The sequence below is a fragment of the Taudactylus pleione genome, unplaced genomic scaffold (genome assembly GCF_031769625.1).
Source record: "Taudactylus pleione unplaced genomic scaffold, aTauple2 ptg000256l, whole genome shotgun sequence".
In the NCBI taxonomy this organism is placed as follows: Eukaryota; Metazoa; Chordata; class Amphibia; order Anura; family Myobatrachidae; genus Taudactylus; species Taudactylus pleione.
This window is the reverse complement of record NW_028284658.1, coordinates 12076363-12101502: the sequence shown is the minus strand read 5'-3', so window position 1 is coordinate 12101502 and position 25140 is coordinate 12076363. Positions and strand designations below refer to the sequence as shown.

Sequence of the window (25140 nt, the reverse complement as noted above, 5' to 3'; positions counted from 1 at the left end):
TCATAATTTCTTTCCACAGTAGCAAATTAATGAGAGAAGGCACATGGATGCAACTTGTTGTGACGGGAGTCCTTTTCAGACAGATAGCGCCAACACCAACTTCGGAGTCATCCACCTCAACAATCAGCAGAGAATCAAAGGCCTGTCCTGCCTTGACAGGCCAATTTTCTGTATCTGCCCCTTTTTTAGTCAGTTCCACAGTAGGCGCAACAATGGAGGAAAATGAATTGATAAATCTGTGATAATAGTTCACAAAATCCAGAAAGCATTGGATGGCTTTCAGAGTAGAAGGTTGGACCCAATCCAAGATGGCTTTAACTTTACTTGGGTCCATGGAGAATCCCCGGGAAGAGATGACATATCCCAAAAAGGAGACCTCCTTCACTTCAAACTTGCACTTCTCCAATTTTGCATACAGATTATTCTCTTGGAGTTTCCATAACACTTGTCTCACATGCTGGTGACGTTGTTCCAGGGATCTTGAATAGATGAGAATATCATCTAAATATATGACGGTAAAAACTCCAAGGAATTCTTTCAATAAATCATTAATGAAGTCTTGAAAGACAGTGGGAGCATTAGAAAGACCAAATGGCATGACCAGGTATTCATAGTGGCCAGAATGAGTATTGAAGGCCTTCTTCCACTCATTTCCCTGTTTGATATAGATTAGGTTATAGGCCCCTCGCAGATCGATCTTGGAAAAGATGGATGTCTCATTAAGTTGGTCAAAAAGAACTGATATTAATGGTAATGGATAAGAGTTCTTTATGGTGAAATTATTCAACCCCTGGAAATCAATACATGGCCAAAGTGACCCGTCTTTCTTCTGTACAAAATAGAAACCAGACCCAACTGGTGATTTGGATGGATGGATGAAGCCTTTCTGAAGAGCCTCTTGAATGTACTCCTGCATAGATCGACTCTCCGGTAGGGACAAAGAGTACAATCTGACTTTCGGAAGTTTGACTTCAGGCTGTAACTCAATGTCACATTCTTATGGATGGTGTGGAGGTGGGGTATTAGCTTTCTTCTTGGAAAAGACTTTGGAGAGATCATGTTAGGGAACAGGAATAGCAGGTGAAGACTCAGACCAAATGGCAGCAGCAATTCGTACCGATAGAGTAAGACATCGTGAAGAACAGGTGGACTCCCACTGAAAAATCTCACCAGACTGCCAGTTGATAACAGGATTATGGTTCTTCAGGCATGGCAACCCCAGAATTATAGGGGGCATAGGACAATGAAACAACAGGAATTAAATGTTTTCAGAATGTAAAGCTCCAATAGACAGAAGGATGGAAAGTGAGCAAGAGTTGACTACTCCTTTGGTAATGAGGTTACCATCCAGACCCACCACAGAGACCAGTTGAGATAAGGACTCAGGGACCAACCCTAAAGAATTAAACAGGAATTGTCCACGAAATTGTCTGTGGAACCACTGTCCAGGAAGGCAGAAATGTTTAATTCTTTATCACGAGTTTGGATAACTGAAGGAATAAGAACCAAATTACTGGGAGAGACAGATGCAAGGCCCAGATGTAGCTTCCCCTGAACTTCTAGACCTTACCTTTTCCCAACTTGACTGGACAAGCATAGGTAATTTGTCTTTACCACCACAGTAAAGACATAACCCAAGTGATCGTCTTTTGCGCTTCTACTCGGAAGAAAGACAGAAAGCCCCTACCTGCATGGGCTCTTCTTGATCAGGAGGTGTCACCCAAACTGGAGATCGTGGAGGGATGGTAGGCAATTCTTGCTCCAGTCTACGCTCCCGAAACCAACGGTCAATACGAATGGCCAGATGCATTAAACCATCCAGATTTTCAGGAGCTGGGTACTGGACAAGGATGTCTTTGATTTGGTCAGAGAGACCCAGGCAAAATTGATTACGGAGTGTGGGATCATTCCACCCACAATCTATAGACCATTTCCAAAACACTGTGCAATAATCTTCTGCTGCTTTCTGCCCTTGTCTTAAGAATTGAAGACTAGCTTCAGCCGTGGCTGCTTTGTCTGGGTCATCATACAAAGGACCAAGGGCGGAAAAGGAGTCAATGGAGTGAAGCACTGCATGGGTAGATAGAAGTCCAAATGCCCAGGTTTAAGGATCACCCTGGAGCAAGATATAACAATACCCACGCGTTGAACTTCAGAACCAGAGGATTGGGGACACAATTTTAAATATAATTTGCAGCTCTCTCTGAAGTCCATGAAGTTTTTATGATTCCCTGAGAAACAGTCTGGAAGGTTCAATTTAGGCTCTCAAACCGCGGCCTGAGCAGAAGAAACTCGAGTGTCCTCAACCTGGAGTGACAGTTCTTGGACCTTTTGGGTTAAGGCTTGAAATTGTACAGTTAGGACTTGGGCTGGATTTTGAGTGGGATCCATGGTAAGGACAGATGACTCCTATATCTCTGTAAGTATCTTTTTGGCTGGCTATAATGTTATGAATCCCTGGGTAGATTCACTGTGAGACTGATTTGGCTATCAGAAATGAGGAGCACAACAGAAAAGAATAAGACTGAGTAAGAGAGCAGCCTAAAGGCCAGAAATAGTCCTAGAGTCTGATGCTTATCAAGGAGAGGATACCGACCTGTGGCCGTTTCACAACCTTGAATGCTGATGTGTACAAGGAATGAGATGCAAGACAATTGATAATTGATGCCTTGATTGAGGGTGTGTACTTGATTTGTTATGCGGCCTTGTGGCAGAGTTGCAGCCCTGAGTGCTGATGCGCACAAGGTTTGAGATGTGAGTCAATTGATAATTGATGCCTTGATGGTGAGTGTGTACCTGATAAAAATGCGGCCTTGTGGCTGAGTTGCAGCCTTGAGGGCTGATATGTTCTTGGATGGGATGTAGCCTTGTGGCCAAGTTGCAGCCTTGAGGGCTGATGTGCACTTGGCTAGGATGGGCCTTGTGGCCAAGTTGCAGCCTTGAGGGCTGATGTGTACTTGGCTAGGATGTGGCCTTGTAGCCGAGTTGCAACCTGGAGGGCTGATGTATGCTTGGCTATGGTGTGGCCTAGGCAGCGATAACGAGAGTCCAATCAGATGCGGAAGTGCGGCTGAAGCTGCTGTAAGATTGGTAACTGAAAGACCACTCAGACACAGGCAGTGCAGCTGGAACAGCAGTAAGATTGAAAATTAATTATCCACTCAGATGCAGCTGAGACGGCTGTAAAGTTGGCAATGAACAGTCCACTTTGACACCGCAGTGCAGCTGAGACTATCGTTAAAGGAAAGTAATCGAAGTCCGCTCAGATGCCACAGTACTACTGTAACTGAAGGAAAACACGCTGACGGGAGGTACTTCATACACCACGAGAATGATCTCCACACATGGAACCGGAAACCACATAACAAACACTATAGCCTGCATCCAAGCAGGGATTCAGCAGAGGTAAAAAAGGAGAGAGCTCCAATCATGAGAGGGAAAAGATGACGGAGCAGCCAGGTAGGAGGACATCACGAAATAGCAGCCCAGCATCCCAGTCTCCTAGCAATGGGTCTGAGAGGACTGACTGGACCACTGTTGTTAAACAAGACGCAGCGGCGCGGTAATCCAAAATTGGGCGCAAGGTTTTTTCCTTGCTCAATCTTGCGCCCAATTGAATATGCCCCATAGTGTCTGATTATTGTACCAACTGTTCATTATTGCAGTCATACACAACTCAATGGCATCTCTACTTGCAGCTGAAGGTGCATAACTGGGATGTATTTAGCTGTTTTCAGTTAGGGTGTCTATGGGGTCTATTTATCAAGTAGTGAAAAGCATGGAGAAATGGACCAGTGAAGTTGCCCATAGCAACCAATAAGCTCCTACCTATTATTTGATAGACTGTACTTGATAAATGTTACTTCAAAGCTGATTGGTTGCTATGGGGAACTTCTCCACTGGTCCACTTCTCCACGCTTTGCACTGCTTGATAAATAGACCCCTTAAGACGGTACTGGGGGTTATGCCGACTTGGCCAGAAATGTAAATACACTTGTTTACAGATGTATCTTTTGTACCAAGGATAGTACTGGTAATGACTGTATCAAATGAAGCATGCAGATAGAGACGGGCTGCCCACAGAGATGTATACAATTCTGCATATGGCCGAAAATCGCATTACGTTCCATGCAGGTACTGTATAGCAGCAATTATGGCAGACTTGTGTTCAAACCTGCATTAGCCCCATAAAGCCATGGAGTGAGCAGCCCGCTAGTTATTGGAGTTCAGGTTGAAGTGAAAAGTATTACATACTTTCTCCTTAAAGCAACAGAAACAGTGCAATATAAGTTCTCAGTATAACAGTACTAACCTTATAAAAAGAAAATAAATACAGACAACAGTGCAATATGTCTAAACGATGGATAGGTGCAAGTGAATGATTGTTGGGAAAGAAAGTGCATCAATGAATCATTAGGAATACTTCTATCAATAGATTTGTGTCAGAAAACGTATGAAAACCAAAAGTCCTAGAAACATGTTGTTAGGATCCACGGTAGCTGATTATCTTGGTAGCAGGACCCAGCTGTAGTTGCGACTGGGACACTGCATCATGTCTTGATCCAAGTTCCGGCTGTTGCAGGCAGATGGAATCTTGTCTTGTCTGTGTGCAGCTCATTGCTGCATTTCTGCCTGTCTGTGTGTGTGCAGAGCCCAGCTGCATACTATCTGGTTATTAGGGAGGCTCTCTGCACAGATTGCTCTGATTGGTCCCTGTTGCAGATAAGTTACAGCCAGCCCTACACTTCGTACCGGTGATAATGTCTGACTTCCAGAAAATGTTTGTCCTGTGCTCAGAAGCATGTTCTAGCTGGTCTTACTCACCTAGTTCTGCAGTTCCTGTGTCCGGTGCCTGTCTGCCTGATCTGTATTCGCCTGTGTGTCATCTGCTGTGTTTCCATCTGTTCACATCCTTGCTGTTTGGAGTTGCTGTATCTTGTCTATCAAGTCCTTGGCTGTATCTTGTCAGTCTAGACCAGGGGTCTTCAAACTTGGCCCTCCAGCTGCTGTGGAACTACACATCCCAGCATGCACTGCCACCTTTTTGATATAACAGCATGCTAAAACTATGTGAAGTGCATGCTGGGATGTGTAGTTCCACAGCATCTGGAGGGCCAAGTTTGAAGACCCCTGGTCTAGACCTTGACTGTATCTTGTCTGTCCAGTCCTTGTCTGTATCTTGCCTGTCTAGTCCTTGTCTGTAAATCCTGCAGTTTCACAGTCTTGGTCACTCCTGCCTTGCAGCCTGTGTTCATTGTCTAGCCACTCCTGGCGACCAAGCTGCACCTTAGTCCCGAGACGTACCTGAGACCATAGTCATCTGTCACTGCTAGTGTATTGATTCTTTTCATCTGTCATAGAATCATTCTCCTGCAGCTACACTCCAGCTAGTTCCAGTTGTGGAAGAACTGCCACTCCTCAGTTTAGCCTTGTTGCTAGTCAGCAGTCCTGCGGTCTTACTCAAGCATGTGAGAACTGTAACACATGTGAATTGATCACCCTACTGTGAGATCAGATGTTTGAGACTGAGACCGGCCTAGTCATGGAAGTCAGCGGGACCAGAGGATTTCTACAGCCAGGGCGTTCTTCCGGGACTTTTGGTTATTAAACGCTTTCACCCATTGTTTATACAGGAGGAAGTTAAATCTATTGATAGAAGTATTGCTATTGATTACACTCCTGAAAGACTATACCATAGCAGATGGTGGTCCTGAAAATCTGCTCACTAATCTAAAGGGACATTGATGCTCTTATTTTTTCCAACATTCACTTGGATGCATCTATCAATCTTTCAGACATATTGCACTTTGTTGTCTGTAGTCACAATATATTCTTTTTATTTTTCTTTGATACGGTTACTACTGTTATTTGGGTTTTAAGGTGAAAGAAAATGGGATATGTTCAGTATCCCAAAACAGGGGATGTCGGTGCTTAGAATACCGTTGTGCGCATGCGCGAGACCTGGATAGCGACGGGCACTCCGTCGTTCCGGGTCTCGCAACAAAGGGGGCGTGCTGTCGATGTTGAGTGACTGCACGCCCCCTTTGGTGGGTGGGCCGGGGGAGTGGCTGCCCATGTGAACGAACCTATCACAAGGGTCTCGTTGCAAGCCCGATGGTCGCGATGGTCTTGATCATCGCGACCATCTTCCTGGCCGCTCGCTATAGCTGTGGGTGGTCACCCACAGCTATGCGAGCAGCCAGGAGGCGTTGTAAAAAAAAAAGACCGTCCCTGACTCAGAGAGAGAACTCTGTCAGAGCGACCGGCTCTGAATCAGGGCCATAGAATGTAAAGAAATAATCAGTTATGGGTTAATAGTTAGTTTTGAAGAGTTCATTTCTGGCTCACGGTCAAGGTAATTAAGGCAATTTTTAGGCCCCAAGGTGTTGAAGTTCCAAATTGGTATATTATTTTGTTTAATAAATTACCAAATATGTTGCCTATTGCTGGGTACACACTGGCAGATATACAGTGCATCCGGAAAGTATTCACAGCGCGTCACTTTTTCCACATTTTGTTATGTTACAGCCTTATTCCAAAATGGAATAAATTAATTTTTCTCCTCAAAATTCTACACATAATACCCCATAATGACAACATTTAAAAGTTTTTTTTAGATTTTTGCTAAATTAATAATAAAAAAAAAACCTAAGAAATAACATGTACATAAGTATTCACAACCTTTGCTCAGTACTTTGTTGATGCACTTTTGGCAGCAATTACAGCCTCAAGTATTTTTGAATATGATGCCACAAGCTTGGCACACCTATCTTTGGGCAGTTTCGCCCATTCCTCTTTGCAGCACCTCTCAAGCTCCATCCGGTTGGATGGGAAGCGTAGGTGCACAGCCATTTTCACATCTCTCCAGAAATGTTCAATCGGATTCAAGTCTGGGCTCTGGCTGGGCCACTCAAGGACATTCACAGAGTTGTCCTGAAGCCACTCCTTTGATATCTTGGCTGTGTGCTTAGGGTCGTTGTCCTGCTGAAAGATTACCGTTGCCCCAGTGTTAGGATCTGGAGTTAAGCAGATCATATTGCTTGGAGTTCCAGCCTTTGTTACTACTGAGACACTGCACTAATTACTGCCTTCTGTGTACAGTGTCAGATGCACTAATTGACTCTCCTGTGTGGACACAGCCCAGGTGCACAGTAGTCTGTCGTTAAGGGAGACTTGCTTTGATAGGACTCTGTCTCTGTTAAATTCCAGTCAGCCCAGCAGTCCATGCCGGTGATAGAAGTTCTTTCGTACTTCCGGTTCCTGTCTCCTGCTTGTCAGTTTGAGTTCCTGAAACAGTCTACCTGTGTTTTGTTTGGGCCGTTTATTCCATCCAGGCGGCTCCACCTGCATCTCATCCACACGTGCTACTTGTACCATCTGGGCAGCACGGAGCGCTTTTTAACCCCTGAAGCATCTGTCATCACCTGGTGACTTGTGTCATCCCGGCGGCACTGGTAGCAGCTCTGCGTTCCAGGTGCGCAACTTAGCACACCGTTGCCAGTGTCATCCTGGCGACACTGGTAGCAACTCTGCGTTCCAGGTGCGCTATTAAGCACACCGTCAGCAGTGTCTTGTCCGATTAACCACCCTATCCATAACACCCAGTCTGAGGTCAAGAGCACTCTGGAGCAGGTTTTCATCCAGGATGTCTCTGTACATTGCTGCATTCATCTTTCCCTCTATCCTAACTAGTCTCCCAGTTCCTGCTGCTGAAAAACATCCCACAGTCTAATGCTGCCACCACCATGCTTCACTGAAGGGGTGGTATTTATCTGGTGATGAGCTGTGCCTAGTTTCCTCCTAACAGAACACCTGGCATTCACACCAAAGAGTTCAATCTTTGTCTCTCATGGTCTGAGAGTCCTTTAGGTGCATTTTGGCAAACTCCAGGCGGGCTGCCATGTGCTTTTTACTAAGGAGTGGCTTCTGTCTGGCCACTCTACCATACAGGCCTGATTTGTGGATTGCTGCAGAGATGGTTGTCCTTCTGGAAGGTTCTTGTCTCTCCACAGAGGAATGCTGTAGCTCTTACAGAGTGACCATCGGGTTCTTGGTCACCTCCCTGACTAGGGCCCTTCTCCCTCGATCGCTCAGTTTAGACGGACAGCCAACTCTAAGAAGAGTCCTGGTGGTTCCGAACTTCTTCCATTTATGGATGACGGAGGCCACTGTGCTCATTGGGACCTTCAAAGCAGCAAATATTTTTCTGTATCCTTCCCCAGATTTGTGCCTGGAGACAATCCTGTCTACAGACAAATCCTTGGACTTCATGCTTGGTTTTGTGCTCTGACTGTCAAGTGTGGGACCTTATATAGACAGGTGTATGCCTTTCAAAATCATGTCCAATCAACTGAATTTACCACAGGTGAACTCCAATTAAGCTGTAGGAACATCTCAAGGATGATCAGTGGAAACATGACGCACCTGAGCTCAATTTTGAGCTTCATGGCAAAGGCTGTGAATACTTATGTACATGTGATTTGTTAGTGTTTTTTTTTTATTAAATTAGCAAAAATCTCAAAAAAACTTTTTACATGTTGTCATTATGGGGTATTGTGTGTAGAATTTTGAGGAGAAAAATGAATTTATTGCATTTTGAAATAAGGCTGTAACATTACAAAATGTGGAAAAAGTGACGCACTGTGAATACTTTCTGGATGCACTGTATTGGGCGATCAATTGATCAGCCAATATATCTTGTGTGCGTCGGCCAGTGTCTACCAGCGATATGTCTGTGGACGTCGTCGTTCACAGACATATCGCATCGGCAGTGCTGCACAGCCGATGCTTAATATATCTGCAGATATATTGGGGCATCGTGCTGTGCATACGGGCAGTAAGAGGTACCGCGGCCAGAAGACAGATGATGGTTGTTCAGGGTGTATGAATAATCATCATCTGCAGATATATCTGTAAGGTGTGTACCCAGCTTTAGACACAAATTGTTTGCTGTTTGCAGCTTGATCTCATTAAACATACTGTATTTGCAAATGGGTGAAACACAGTAGGTCCCTTTTCTGCACCACACAATAAAATAAAAAGTTAATTATATTGTGTTGGATGGCATGCATTCTTGGCATAATGGTTCTTTAAGTCTTGCAGTTCTCTCTTCTGTGTGTTATATCCAGATATGCTTTATACATTGGCTATTGGAAACTCTAAACACTGATATACACTCTATGAAGCCACTTCATAAATAAGGCTTTGTTGGGTAACATGAATACATGGTTCGGAGGGATAAGGAGAAGTAGATTGCTGGGTTTCAAATATTTTTTTTTTTGCCTTAGTCCTAAGATTTTGTTGTGTTGTCCCTTATTTCCATTATTACTGAACATTACTAATGTTATCAACAGTAAACGTGTGCAAGATTTCAATACTTGAATGATTAATATCATAATTACACCCAGCGCCACACCAGGAAGGTGGCAGCATGCCAAGTGGTGATGGGTGACAGAGACAATCACCATTTAAAGATACAAAATATAAATTGTTACATTAGTTTATATTTATTCAAATAAATGTGGCAGTAGCATGTGCTGGTTCTCTTTAAAATACGTTAGAACTGTATTGTGATAATCTCTAGTGGTGCTGTCATATTAGGGGTGCTCTATTACCTCATATAATAACCACACCTATATAGCAGCAGAGTGCCCCTTGAATTTTTAGGTTAATAATGAAATGTTGGCAATTATATACACGGGGAATATACTTTGGAGGATGCTAAAACTGTTTCCCATATACTGTATGTACTGTACTGTGAGGGTTAACTTCAGGTATGTGCTGTATAAAGCAAGTAAGATAATGCAGTGCATCCTGTATAAACTGCTCTCCCCTTCTTCAAGAATGAAAAGAACTTTGCAGAAGGAATCTGGGAGAGCGGAAACCACGTCATGCTGGTCACATGGCTTCTCCAATTTCCATCCAGTCATTGCTTAAACACCCACCAAGCAGCTGCAAATACAGAAATCAGTTATAAATCAGTTATGAATACAAGATATGAGCATTTGATCAATTTTAATTAAAGGTTTTTTACATATAAATTAATTAATTCAATATTTTTAACAAGGAAGAGGAAAGGAAAGTATTCTCTGTTGGGCACACACTTTAGCAGGGATGTAGTCTGGAAGCCGATGGTCTAAATGCTGACCGCCGGCTTCCAGACTGCTTTATCCCGACTAGGGACGAATGACAGGCGTCTAAATCTAGAAGCCTGTCATTTGCCCGACGTTGGGAGACCGGCGCCCGGCATCCCGATCGAGTGGATGCCAGGCGCCGCTGCGGACAACCGCGCGGGGGGGGGGGGTAGGTTTAGGGCTCCCTGGGGGGACTTAGGGTTAGGTACCCCCCCGGGAGGTTAGAGTTAGGCTAGGGGGAGGGAGGGTTAGGGTTAGACACCCCCGGGGGAAGGTTAGGGTTAGGCACCCCCCCGGAGGACTTAGGTTTATGCAGCAGGTAAGGGGGGGGTTAGGTCTAGGCACAGGGGGGGAGATTAGGGTTAGGCACCCCTAAGGAGAGTTGGGGGTTAGGTTAGGTTAGTAAATACTTACCTTTAGGATGATCGGGATTTCTTCCGCTGTCGGGAATTGAACCGCCGGCCATGCGGCCAGCAGTAATACATATCACACCCCTTTAGCAGTCATACAGTAATAAAATGTAATCTGTATTATTACATTTAAAACTGCAGATTTTAAAACCCTTAGGATTCTATTCATCAAGAGCTGCTCGGCAGTGCTACTTTAGCATCCAACTCGCTGCGAGTAGCAGGGGAGGATAATGATACACTGATGCAATTCAACATTGGGGGACAGCTACTACCGTAGCAGTGAAACTTAACTGCATAGTGCGCATCATCACCTGGGGTTTGCGAAAGCGCACAAAGATCCCGATATCCGGTGGAGTAAGCTAAACAGGGGAGGAAGGATCTGAATGTATCCCTCTTCGCAACCTGGGACTCCTTCTCGTAGGAAGGAGCAGGGCATTGAGAAAAGGCGCCATCTGTTCTCACAATCAGAATAAGGAAATTATTTATTTTTGGAGTTTGATGAATTAGGAAATAAGGAGGTCCCCATACTAGTGTATGGGCACCATGTTCTGCTTTGGGGATGACAGGTAAGCTCGAGATTTTAGTGAGATCTCCTGCGTTACCTGTTTAATGAATGGGGCCAGCACTCAATTTTCACATATTTTTGTAAAACGTAATATTTTCACTCTCTTTTAAGGCTAATGAATAGGTGTGATGAAAAGTATACATGAAATATCAACATAATGGGCGGGATGCATGACCAGCAACACAAAGGACCGATCTCTCAGTAAGAGTGGCCCTTTGCGATGGAGGAACTTCCAGGTCTATAACCCAGAAGCCCCTCTGGCATCGTGCACATGCGCAGAAGGACGCATGTGCTGCGAGGGGTGCTAGGAGGGATCCCTCTCACAGCACTCTCCCAATGCCATCACAGACGCAGGAAGTGACATGTCCCGAAAATGGTCACAAAAAGCCTATATTTCTTGCAGACACCCCCAATTACCACCCCCAAATGCTTCCTGGCTGTCAATCACAATGCAAATTAATACTCGCTGTGAGACACTACAATAATGTACCTTGGCGCATGCTCAGATGGCCGATAATCTCTCAACTGTAAAAACACTGGCATAGTGTACTCTGAATCAGGCTCATAGTGACTCTGATTATGGTGTAGATTCTCAATATAGGTTCCCTGGAATATGACTAATATTAATATTTCAACTTTCGGGATCTAAGATCCACTTATGCTGGGTACTGCTGAAGTGTGTGCCCCAGCAGAGAATACTTTCCTTTGCTCTTCCTTGTTAATCATGTATAATTATTCCAGGGAGAACCCATCCTAATTCTACAAAATGTTCTTGCAATCTATAATCTTGGAGCAGTAATAAGTAACAAATACAAGAATTCACAAAGTCTTTTTCTTCTCTACCCTACACTGGGGGGAATTCAATTGTTTTTGCCGCCTGCAGCAGTATTGCACGCCCGATGGCAGATACTCAATTGTTCCTGCCGACGGGCACCATAGCATGAGTTCTGCTCGCACTCTCCTGAGGTGGCGAGCAGAAATTGTTGAAAAGTCCTGGTTTTCGGTGCCCAAACTAATGTTTGGGTATGCTAACCTGGATGGGTTTAGCCACCTCAAACGGCTACTGCTCAAAAAAAACTATTGAATATTGCCCTGTCCGTTTAGACGGGAGATAAGGCGCGAACCGGGTGTGCAAAAACAACTGAATTCCCCACTGATCTGATGTTGCGTCTTCGGATGCAGCAGTGGATCAGAGAAGCTGGCTGGCACCAATGATTGGTGATCTTATAATGTTGATGTGAGTAAGCACCTTAACCCTGATCATTACATGCATTTTCACCTGGGAAGAGCATAGTCTTGATGTGTTCCGGGCTCTCCAGACAATCAATTATAGCTCTCTTAAAGGTTTTACTCTGTGCAGTCTGTAGATGACTGAAAAATAAAATTATGTAATAGAAATATTTAGCGCTGCAATTTCACATATCTGTATAAGATGTTGTTATTTAAATAGCAATTTAAGTACACTTTAACCATACACTTGATAGTCTGCTAAAGGGTAACAGCTCTCAGAATTTCATGTGTTGGCAGAAGGGGAAGAAGGAGGAGAAGGATATCACAGCGCACAGATACACAAAATACATTGGGTCTGATGCAGAGTACTATGCAAGTCAAGAAAAAAAATTGTAGTGCTTGAAAAAAAACCGAACAAATAAATACCTATTTAATAGATTTAATATTTAATATAGAATAGAGGAAGGGGAACAAGAGAAGTTAGGCACACTTAGGATCTCGATTGAAGTTAAAAGGTGGTTTGAAAGTAATGTTTTACTGATGTATACACAGCTCATCGAAAAATATATTACAGGAAAAGGATCATAACCCAAAGAGTAATATCATGAAAAGATGCTGCTTATTATTCAGTATCCCAACCGCTGGCATCCTGAAGGTAAGTAGCGGGGTTAGGGGTTAGGCACTAGGGGGAAGGTTAGGTGCTAGGCACTAAGCGGTTAGGTTTAGGGTGTGGGAAGGGGGAGGTTAGGTTTAGGCACTGGGGAGGGAGGGTTAGGGTTAGGAATAGGGACACGGTTACAATACCTACCAACAGTTGTGGGTATCCTAACCCTATCGGGATTACGGCATCAGGATTTTGACCGCCGGCACCCTGAGCGCCAGCATCCCGTACCCAATCCGCTAGGATACCCGGCATTGCCCGGGTTGAAGACTGGACCCCAAAGTACACCTGCAGCCTTCATTTTTTTACATTGTCCTCACCTATAACTTGGATAAATATGCAAATTAAAAGTAAATAGCAGTGCAGGCAGGCGTATTCTCATACCATTTGGAATGGGGTATATTAGGAGCAGACTAACTTACAGAACAGAAATCAGTATGCAGTGGCAAACGCAGGATTTCTAGAGGGAGGTTTCCAAATGCTTGATTTTAGAGTGAGTGTGGCCAGTCCATGAAGAGGGTAGAATTAGCACTTAACCAGCTTTAATATGCGTCATACAAAGTATATTATGTGTCATAATTCCAGCATATAGAGGACCAGCAATCACAGAAAGCCATTAGGTGCGGCACTAGGTCCATCCTGCCTGAGCTGAATGTTTTTGTTTTAGATGTGGGCACCATTCCAGAGTATTAGAGCAAGTCCAGGAGTCTGGGGGAGCAGCAGAATAACCTAACACTGCCCTGGGCATATATGTACATATTGGGCTGTATAGCAGGGCAGCACATCCCTAACAGTGAATGTTTTCCAGATCTCCTAGTTGGTGCACAGGTTATTTATTACTGACTGATACATGTTAAAAGATCCACAGGTGGTGCTAATTATTTCATTTGTGATACTGCAAAGAACATGCAGCACTAGTAAAATTCTATTACATAACTATTTCTATTGTGGTCATGGTGTGGGCTGGGGAGGGGGGTTTCCAGGCAGACGAAACCCCCCCCTGCGTTTGCCTATGAGTGAGTGCCGGTCCGAGGTGGTTCTATATATATATATATATATATATATATATATATATATATATATATATATATACACACATGTTAACTTTGGGTAACTGTATGCACAAATGTTGTTCCTGAAGTAATCTTGATTGGTTCACACATGAAAAGTCAGAACCTATTTTTTTTTGTGGGGGCACATGTTCAATATAAATAGTTAAAAACAGTATTTATTAAAGTTCATTGAAATATTCAACACACAACACAAAGCTGAATCATATCCTGTTTGGCAGAATGGTGTTCTGCCCGTGTCTGCCCATGAATCCCAGGGCTCAATTAGTAAAATTACAGTGACACAGTCTTCTTGTTTTCTAAATGTGTAGCATAAACAGATGGCATATTGCATAGAAGTCTGACAACCTTAGTTTGAACAAACGTCACTGATAAAATGGCTCCCTGGTTTGAAATCCCAAACCTGAGAATGTATAATTGCAGATGGCGAAAAACATTAAGAACAAGGGCCCTCATTCAGAGCCGTACGCTCTGAGCAGAGCGCACGCTCTGAATGAGGGCCGGGCTCCATTTTCATGGAGCGTCCTCCTGGACGCTCGTATAGCTGTGGGTCACCACCCACAGGCTATACGAGCATGCATTGTGATGGTCGCGATGGTCGAGACCATCGCAACTATCGAATTTGCGAGCCGGAGCCTGCGGTTGAGGTTTTCAACCGCAAGCTCCGGAGTGATTTTGGCTCTATCAGAGCCAAAATCACTCCCACTGACATCACTAGTGATGTCAGTGGGCCGGCTTCTGACGGGAGGCGTTCCCTTAGGAACGCCCCCGTCAGGGAGGCACGCCCCCGGCACGCCCACCAAAGGGGGCGTGCTGTCAATCGGACACAACGAGCGAAGGACTTTCCTTCGCTCGTCGCGTCTGGCGCATGCGCACGACGGAGCTCCCTCCGTCGTGCGCATGCTCAGTCCATAACATCGACCCACTTGCAAGCGGACAGCCGCTCGCGAGTGGGTCTGAATCAGGCCCAAAGTGTCTGTTTTGAAACAATTGATCAGTACTTGTGAATACCATGTTTCTTAAAATTTGATAAGCCAATGCTTATGCAGACACAATCATAAACCTCCATAAAAAAAAAATTCTCATGCATCAAAAATAAAATATATAATCCCTCAAAGAAATGTATCAGCGTAAGGTTACAGTACAGTTTACTAATAAAAGAACTGCAGGTTGGAGGATGGACAACTGCTGTTCACTATTTGCCAAGAAGGTATAGAATAATGAATAAGAGCTCCCAATCCTCCAGCTGCAGTTATTACAGTAAGAAATACACAGTGGTGGAGTAAAGTAAAAACAGACTCAGCATATCAGAGAGTCTGACATCTGCTTTTCTTCCTCTTGTTTCAATGCTCGGGCATAGGAGGAAGAATGAGAGTGCCGGGCAAGGACTGACTGTGGCTCTAGATCAGCCCTGGTACTTCCCTCTGTGAGAAAGCCATAGGCACGTGCACTTGTTTGAAAGGGACGTGGTCTCACCTCACGGGGGCTTGCCACGAGTCACAGGGGCCTGGCCAATTTTACCAATATTCCACACAGTGCTTTCCCCATAGTTCACATAATGCCATACATTATGCCACACAGAGTTGACCAATTCACATTATGCCACACAAAGTCCCCCAGTTCACATGATACTATACAGTGCCCCATTTTACATGATGCCACACAGAGTCCCACAGTTCACATGATACCATACAGTGCCCCCATATTACATGATGCCACACAGATTCCCCCAGTTCACATAAAATCATACAGAACTTCCCAGTTCACGTGCTGCCACACATAGCCCCAGTTCACATTATGCCACTTAGAGCCTCCCAGTTCACTTGATGCCACACAGTGCACCCCAGGTCAGATGATGCCACAGAGATCCCCCAGGTCACATGATGCTGAACAGCTCTCTAGTTCATGTGATGCCACACAGTTCCTTCAGTCCATAGGATGTCACACGGAGCCCCCTATTTCATACAATCCTTCAAAGAGCTCCCAAATCACATTGCTTGATGCCACACAATGCCCCCCCAGTTCACATGATGCTACACAGCACCCACCCCTCCCAGATCACAGTTGCCACACAGTGGCCCAGTGTGTTCACACACTGGGCTGCCACTTATACTCAGGCCACCTCACTGATAGTCACCTCAGTGATCTCTTCAGAATGTGTTTGGCAGGCTGCTCCTGCTTGTCATGCTCCTCCTGCTTGCTGCACTGAAGAGGGTGGATCTTGGGCAGAGGCACATGCAGGGAATGCTTTGTTGGGCTCCCTCCTACACTCTACAGAGTTCACTCACTTGGTGCGCTCCATCGGTGCTCCTCTCCATAAACCTCTGACTCCTCCTCTCTCTACTTTCTATCAGCCCTCTCCTTCAGGCCACCAGTATCCTGGCAGCAAGCAGCCTTTTAATATCACTTTGCTCTGTTTGTGTCACTCTCATAAGGTCAAATACAATAGAAGTAGTTAGTTAAATATTTGAACTTATTTCATAAGTCTCAAACGCTTCAAGCTCAGTATTCCTCTCCCTCCTTGGCATCATCATCCACTGAATCTACCCCACCTTCACATAATCCTTCGCCAGTGCAGCCAGATCTTCTCAATCCTCCTAGAAGTAAGAACTCACTCCTCTTCCATCTTCTCCCCCACATAGCAGTGCACAATGACATATATTAGATCGTGTTGTGATCGATCCCTGCCAAGGTCTCTGCGAGATGACAGTAGTGTTACTGAGCACACATACAGCACTCTGTCCCTTGACCAGATCCCCTCTTGGGACCACCGGGCTGGCAGTTGATTCCTACCATGAATCCTGTTGGACACCAGTCGATGAACTGGATGGTGTGCTTTACCTCAATTGAAGCATTGGCATGCTGTGGAGAGGGACACACTCCACCATTTGGTTTGTTGGCTCAAAGCAAGTGTTGGTTATTTCAGTGACAGACAGCTGTTCATGGTAGGCTTTTTCTGCAGAGATTATAGGGGCATATGTAATTGTAGGGAGATGTAATTTTTAATGCCTCTTCATAAACAGTGTTGTCCTGCAAAAAGGACTGGTATTAGTTTGCAGGAACACTCCCCCTTCCCAATGGTAGAGGGCTGTTCTATGAGTCGATGAAGCACAATGGGAATTTGGCCCTCCTGCCTGGCCAGTTAGACCCAGTAATTTCTTTTGTGAAATGAATATTCAGAACAGTGTAATCTTAATTTTAAATCACAGTTTCATCACTGTAATTTTAGAAATCATGGGTGTGAAGCATTTATCGAATCAGTCGCGATCTTTGGCCATCATCATCACCTCGCAACTTGCATCAAAGATTGATTATCTACAAGTCATGTCCCACCAGAAAGGTGCATATGTGACTTTTCACTGTCTATCTTGACCGCGTTTCACTGTGACACACACAGTTCCATCAAAAGGAAACAAAACTGATGGAACTGTGTATGCCACAGAGAAGCACGTTAAGGAATACAAGTATTCTTCATTTCTAACTGCAATAGCATCTGTTAAGCTTTTCACATACCGAAGACTTCCATTTACTGTACGGACTGTCTACAATCATACAGCACCATCCCACTTCCCTCCAGGGTTACTATCAGCAACATTACACAGCTATGGATATGATCCGGCTCCATAGACAAGAAACTTAAATTGGCTTGGTGGATTCAAGACTACCATTGTTTGAATTCTTCATCTTAAAGGGACTTTATGTTCCTAGACCAGTGGTTCCCAAACTTTTTTGAATCGCCCTGCCCTAGTGCATCAGAATTGTTTTCACGGCACCCCTAAGCCAAAAGTTTGTTATTAACATTCAGAAAAAAATGTAGTGAAGTAGTAAAGTGAGGTAAATTGTGCTGACCTGTCATCCTTAGGTTCAGTTATGTGGTGGGTGACAGGTTTGCACCTCTGTTTGTCCACATATTTACATTACATTGCCCATACATAATTTGATTTGGTGCTGGACCACCAACCTGAGGCACCCCTGCAAATGTTCCGAGGCACCCCAGGGTGCCGCGGCGCACAGTTTGGGAACCACTGTCCTAGACTGTTCCGGATTGAACCACAAGTGGAATATATCTTTGATTGTGGCTCCTGCTGGAGTATATATGGACATTAGACATTGTTTTACTGATATTAGGCCTGATTCAGAGTTGTACGGTATTGCACAGTCGCACGGAAGCCGCTCTGTAATACTGTACAACTAATATGCTAATGCAGCAGCAGGTGTCTGGTGTAAATAGGCGCCTCCTGACCGCAATGCAGATCCAAGAGCTGCACCCTAAGAAACAGCATCAGATCTTCTGTGAGACCATCGGCAGCTCCGTAACCGAGCCCAGGAAATCTGTGTCGGTAGACGCAGACCCTGGGCTTGGCACTCCCAAAAAACGAGGGTAACGCTCTCCTGTTTTCAGGAGCTGAGGCCGGCCCGCCCACTACCTGCCCCCAAAAGGGCTGCTACCTGCCATTCGGGCTGCAGCTTTTGGGAACTGTGAGAGATCTAGCAGTATAAAGTACAGATCTTGTGCATATGCAGGTTTTCTAATATCGGAGTGGTACGCAAACCACTGAGTTTGGTACCCATTTTGAATCAGGCCCATTATTCGGTAAAACACTTATTATATGCATTACACTCTGCATTTGAATGTAGTTTGATGCCAGTCAGTAGTATTGGTTTTTAATAATAAATGTAAATAATATTAATTTCAGTTTATTTAATTTCACCATCTGTGGTTTAATCTTCCCTACGCCATTCTTCTATATACTTCTTTTCCTTTACTGAGATGCCCACGTGCAGCGACACTAATCCATCTCACTACGTCTTTAGATTTGTCTACTACGGAAACAAAGAAGGAGCAGATGTCCACAAAGATGCTTAGCAGGGTTTGGGAAGAAGTCTAAAGGACTCGATTAGCAGCAGGTGTCGGTCATTATCCTTACCTCTCCCTACCCCTCCCTGCCCACTGCCTAAACCTAACCATCCCCCCCTAGTGCCTAAACCTAAACCTCCACCCTAAACCTAAACCTCCCCCCTTAGTGCCTAACTCTAATCCTCCACCTAGCAGTGGCAAACGCAGGATTTTTAAGGGGGGGTTTCCATATATATATATATATATATATATATATATATACAGCATTCATACACACGCAACTTAGCATACTCATGCACAGCGTACACACAGCCACGCTCACATAAGCATACATGCATACATACACACACAAGTATAGTTACACACAAGATACCTACATATATACATACACACAAGTATACTTACACACAAGATACCTACATTCATACATACACACAGCATATATACACACACACACGCATACTTATGCATAGCATACATACACACACATAAACATCAGTATGGTTACCATGGGCTGAGGAAAGAGGTGCGTCACTGCCGGAGGCCCATGTGAGCGGAGTTGCTGCTGCTCGGCATGCGTAGCAGCTCCTTCCCGGCGATCTCCTCGTGAAGACATTGGACTTGAGCTAGACCCAGAGCAGCTGCGCCAGAACGGCCTTCACGGAACCTGACCACCCACCCAGCATGACGGTATACACCGGAAGACAAGCGGCTGCCCCACCTCCTAATGCCGCTACACCAACACGCCCCCTCACAGCCAGCCAATCACAGCACAGCAGGGATGACAGAGGCACGCTACCTGACCTGCAACGCTGCAGCTGTATACTTGGTCTGTAGATCCGCGGCAGCTCCGTCGCGGCCGCAATCAGTGCAGAGACGGAGACAGTGCTGTCTCCGTCTCTAAAAAAAAAATGTGGTCCGTCAGGGGGGGTTTCTGGGTACTCTTAAACCCCCCCTGTGTGCGCGTATGAGTATGGCTTCCAAATTGACTGGAGTTTCAGAAATCACTTCAGAATAGAGGGAGTGATTCAGCTGCGGACAGATATACTATTGCAGCTGTGATAGCTGTTATATGGTACTGCACCAGGAGGCGTTACGCCTCCTGCAAGTATTACTGTTCCGAACTGTGTAGAAGGACGCAGCATCGGATCATCTGCAATCCCTTTGGCCGGCTGAGTGACCATGGAGTCAGGCAAGCCAACCGCCACAATGAGCAAAATAGGCCAGGAAATTTCCATCAGCCGATGGACATCCTGGCCTCTCCACTCCCCCTCACCGGCGGTGACGCAGTATGTGGCCGTAATGAAGTTCAAAGAGGCAAAAACCTAATCCTGGTCAAACTACACCACCATGCCAAATTGTGGGGAGCTAGGTACAAACCTCTGGCCGAGCATAAAGGACAAACAGACATATAGATACTCATACTTTCTCGCTTATTATATAGATAACAAGGTGTTTTTCGGTGAAGGACCACTAACCTTTAACTCCTCTGAAATTAATCTATATAAGAAATGTTTAAAATACAATACCAGCAATAAATCCTCAAATAAAGGCATACAATAAATGGGTATAAAAAAAAAAAACACAGTGAACAATCAGGCCAGGTAAAAGTGACTGATTGTTCCATAGAAGTTTTCTTATAACCATTTAAATATTATTGTATGTAGAAGCAGGGCTGGACAATAAGCGGCCCTCCAACTCCTGTGGGACTACACATACCAGCAAGTACTGCCACAGTTTTTGCTATCAGGGCATGCTGAAACAGTGGCAGGGCATGCTGTGATGTGTATTTCAACAGCACCTGGAGGGGTGCTTATTGTACATCCCTGTGATAGAGTAATATATGCCATATATGAGTTAACGTGTATGGAATTACATTGTTCTACATTTATTGCTGATATTGTATTTGAAACACATTTGATATATATTAAACTGAATATTACATCTCTATAATAGATATCTACTTGGTGTATTTATATTTTTTCTCAATAATCACATAATTTTCAAGATTCAGGTTAATTAAGCAACTTAATACCAGCGCCAGTCAATTTTTAAGTACTACAGTATACTATATATGGAGGATAGGGAAGGGGCGATCTAACATGGGTCAGGTACAGCAACAGCGTGTTTGCACAATTGCAAACATGTGCGTACCCAGGGACGAGCAGTTAGGGTAGGCAGGGGTGGCAGAGATTTGATATAAAAATGATTTGAATAATACAAAGAAGATATTATAACTTATAAACTTCTTTGTTTATGTAATCATTTTTATAGTTAACATTCACCAGCTTTGTGGAGCTTCCTGGAACTGCAGGGAGACAAGAGCTGAGGCAGCAACAGCTCAGTGTTGCTACTGTTTAGTCTGACACTGCTTGCAAAGTTGGGGACGGTGCCACATTATGTGCAGTAAGCTGCACAGAAAGAGAGCTAATAGAGGCATGCCTCTGAATATGGGGGCGTGCCTTGAGCACTGATGGACACCTTGAATGTGTCACGTGACCAGGAAGTGCATTGCATTGTTCAGTGATGCAGGTAGGAGAATCAATGGACACTGAAGTTTAGAGTAATGAGGGGAGAGTTACAGTGAGACAGGCTCCCAGCACTCAGAACCATCTCCATGTGTGCCTCCCCAGCCATTGACCTCACGTCACTGTGCGTACCATGACATGGGAACAAATTTGCCTGTAAAAGTCTTTTCATTTGCAGATGGTCATCACCAGGTACACACAGTGGATAACGACGATGATAGACACTAATGGATTGCTTATGATTGGCTGTTTGAGAATGCAGTGGTGACACTGACCATGCTTTTGTGTGCACGTTTAAGGAATTATTATTTTTTGTACACATAAGGGGAGTTGTTACTAAAAATTGTAAGTTTTATTGATACTTAGGGGTATTTTTACTAAACATTTACTATAAACATTGGATTATGTGTAAAAGGTATGACTGACAAAAACTTAGTAAAGATTATCTCACAAGTGGGAGGAGTTTGTTTATTAAATACAAAAGGAAAGTGTGAAAGATCAGCAAAGCCCAGAGGGCATATTTTTAAAAGAATCATTTTCTGTTGTCATTTCAATCTTAAACTATATGTACACTGGGTGGCAGCAAACACAATGGTATTCCACAATAAGTAGTCCATTTATCATTAGTGGACCCAATTGTCATACTATAAATAATCTTCCTAATAAGTGTACAAACTGGCATATTCAGGACTTTTACTGTTGCAAACCTGTTAAACTGGTATATGAATCATCTCTCAACGATAATTAGTTAGTTTGTACTTCCTATCATGTGTGCTGTATAGTGTGAAAGTCACAAATGTAGATCGAAGGTACATAAGTAGTTGGTTTGTTGAGTCAGCATTTTCCAGATTTATGTTAAATACAAGAAACCTCCCATTAGAGAATATAATTTCTGGTCTCCCCTCGGGGGACAGCCAGGGGTGGTTGGGTGTCAGATGGCTCATCATGTACCCCGGGTGACAGAGGGAGGGGTTACCAGAAGGGGAGAAGAGTGTGATGCAGTGGAGCAGGGAGAGCAGGGTTGGGGCAAGGTTAGCCTACATTAATCACCTCCCAGGGGCCATGCACCCTATTGCTGTCTGTGCAATTCCCCGCCTCCTCCTCACTAACAGCAGCAGCCTCAGCAGGACTTGATTCATGGGCACTGCTGTGTAGCTGCTGCAGGTGCGGAACAGATTCAGCAGATATCCAACAGAAAGTTGGGGTATGGGGGTTGGAAATAGTTTATGGTAGGTAATACTAAGAATAAGGGGGTGAGGGAGATTTTAATGATTTAAAAGTGTTTATTAGGATTACGTTTTTTTTTTTCGTAATGAGACCGAGGCCCTGATTCAGAGCCGGATGCTCTGACAGAGTGCTCGCTCTGAATCAGGGCCATTTTTTTTTTTTAGGACGGCCTCCTGGTCGCTCGCATAGCTGTGGATGACCACCCACAGCTATAGCGAGCGGCCAGGAAAATGGTCGCAATGGTCAGACCATCGTGACCATCGGGCTTGCGATGAGACCCTTGTGGTAGGGTCTCGTTGCCGCAAACCCCAGAGAGATTTCGGCTTTAACAGAGCCGAAATCTCTCCCACTGACATCACTCATGATGTCAGTGGGGCTGGCCCCAAACGGAGGCGTTCACATGGGAACATCGACATCACTCAACATCGACAGCACGCCCCCTTTGGTACGAGACCCGGAGCGACAAATTGCCCATCGCTATCCGGGTCTCGCGCATGCACACGACGGAGCCGGCTCCGTCGTGCGCATGTGCTCTGGGCCACCATCGACCCGGTTGCAAAGGGCACAGCGCTTGCGACCGGGTCTGAATCAGGCCCCGAGTGAGGTCAGTCTGTAGTATATGGGAACCATTATGTCTGTAATATATGATGGTAGGCACTAGGGGGAGGGTTAGGGTTAGGCACTAAGGGGGAGGGGTTAAGTTTAGGGTGCAGGGAGGGGGGTTAGGTCCAGGCACTAGGGGGGAGGATGGGTTAGGCACCAGGAAGGGAGGGTTAGGGTAGGGACAAGGGGAGGGTTAGCATACCGACCAACAAGTGTCAGTATGTTAACCCTGTTGGGATTCTGACTGTCGGGATCCCGACTACTGGCAACCCCTACCAAACCTGTCTGTAGTATATGATGGTCACTAATGCTGTCTGTAGTACATGACGGTCACTAGTGCTGCCTGCAGTACATGGCAGTCACTAATGCTCTCTGTAGTATATGGCAATCACTAATGTTGTCTGCAGTATAGGACGGTCACTAATGCTCTGTAGTATATGGCAGCCACTAATGCTGTCTGCATTATATGATGGTCACTACTGCTGTCTGCAGTATATGGCATTCACGAATACTGTCTGTAGTTTATGATGGTCACTAATGCTGTCTGTAGTATATGGCAGTCACTTATGCTACCTGTAGTATATGGTAGTCACTAATGCTCTCTGTAATATATGGCAGTCACTAGTGCTGTCTGCAGTATTTAACGGTCATTAATGCCTAATGCTGTCTGTAGTGTATGGTAGTCACTAAGACTGTCTGTTGTACATGGTGGTCACTAATGTTGTTTGTAGTATATGTTGAAAGGAGTATGTTACTGCACATACACCAACTTCCTATCCCTCCAGGGAGGCTTCATGACCTGTTCCAAGAAGCGCAACAAGATAACTACTGAGAATATGCAGCAGCCATCTTTTCTTTTTACTGTGAAGAGTAACTTGGTAAGAGACAGTAATCGCTTACCTAGCTCATATGAGAGACCCGGTTAATACCTGCATATAAAGCTGTTCCAGCATCCTGCACAGCTACCCATTTGCAGCTTACAGTACATTCATTGACTGATAAGCTGTACAGAACCCCACTCCGCTCCATTACCAGTGTACATGGAACAGTGAGTTTGGCTGTACCTGTTATTTATCAATGAAACAACACCACTGGTTAAATAACTGGGCTGTTCATAGTTTGAGTCATCCACTGGTGTGTGCCTACATAACTCTGCGATAACAACACCTGCATACACATACCTTCCAACAGTATATGGCGGTGACTAATGCTGTCTGTAGTATATGGCAGTCACTTATGCTATCTGTAGTACATGGTGGTGACTAATGCTGTCTGTAGTATATGGCAGTCACTTATGCTATCTGTAGTACATGGTGGTCACTAATGCTGTCTGAAGTATATGGCGGTCACTAATGATGTCTGTAGTACATGGCAGTCATATAGGCAGACAATAACTACTATTCACTGGGGTGGGGGGGCGCAGTGAGTATTTGCCCTGGGTGATAGAAAAGATAGCGACACTCCTGCTTCCCCTAATCAGTCTTTTGCCCTTACAGTCTATTTTGAGTGCAAAAGTTAGATGTGTTTAATGCAAAATGTTCTTCTACTGCTGCTCCACTCTATTAGTCCCTACATTGGTTGCCTTTATTCTACCAAATTCAATATAAAGTACTTTTACTAACATATAAGGCTATGAGCAGAAATGCACCAGCATACATATCTTCACTATTATCAAAATATCTTCCAACATGACCCCTCCACTCTGCACAACATCTGTGTCTCTTATTACCTGCTCCCACTCTGGGTTACATGATTTTTATATACAGTATTAGTATATTGGTTTCTATGATAGGCAGAGTAGATGATGAATAGGGGGATGGAAACAAAATCACTCTACACCTAATGCTAATTCTTC

General features: G+C 44.6%; 1 protein-coding gene across 1 annotated transcript in view; it reads right to left on the bottom strand.

The window, feature by feature from the left end:
• Window positions 1–9528: 9528 nt before the first annotated feature.
• The window catches only part of NECAB3 (N-terminal EF-hand calcium binding protein 3), a 176054-nt gene continuing 160442 nt past the window's right edge, over window positions 9529–25140 (bottom strand). Inside the window, exons 12-13 of the mRNA XM_088480807.1 lie at window positions 12388–12479; window positions 9529–9951 (exon numbers count right to left, since the gene is read on the bottom strand). Coding sequence (XP_088336933.1) covers window positions 9926–9951; window positions 12388–12479 — 118 coding nt within the window. The 3' untranslated portion in view covers window positions 9529–9925. The remainder of the gene's footprint in view (window positions 9952–12387; window positions 12480–25140) is intronic.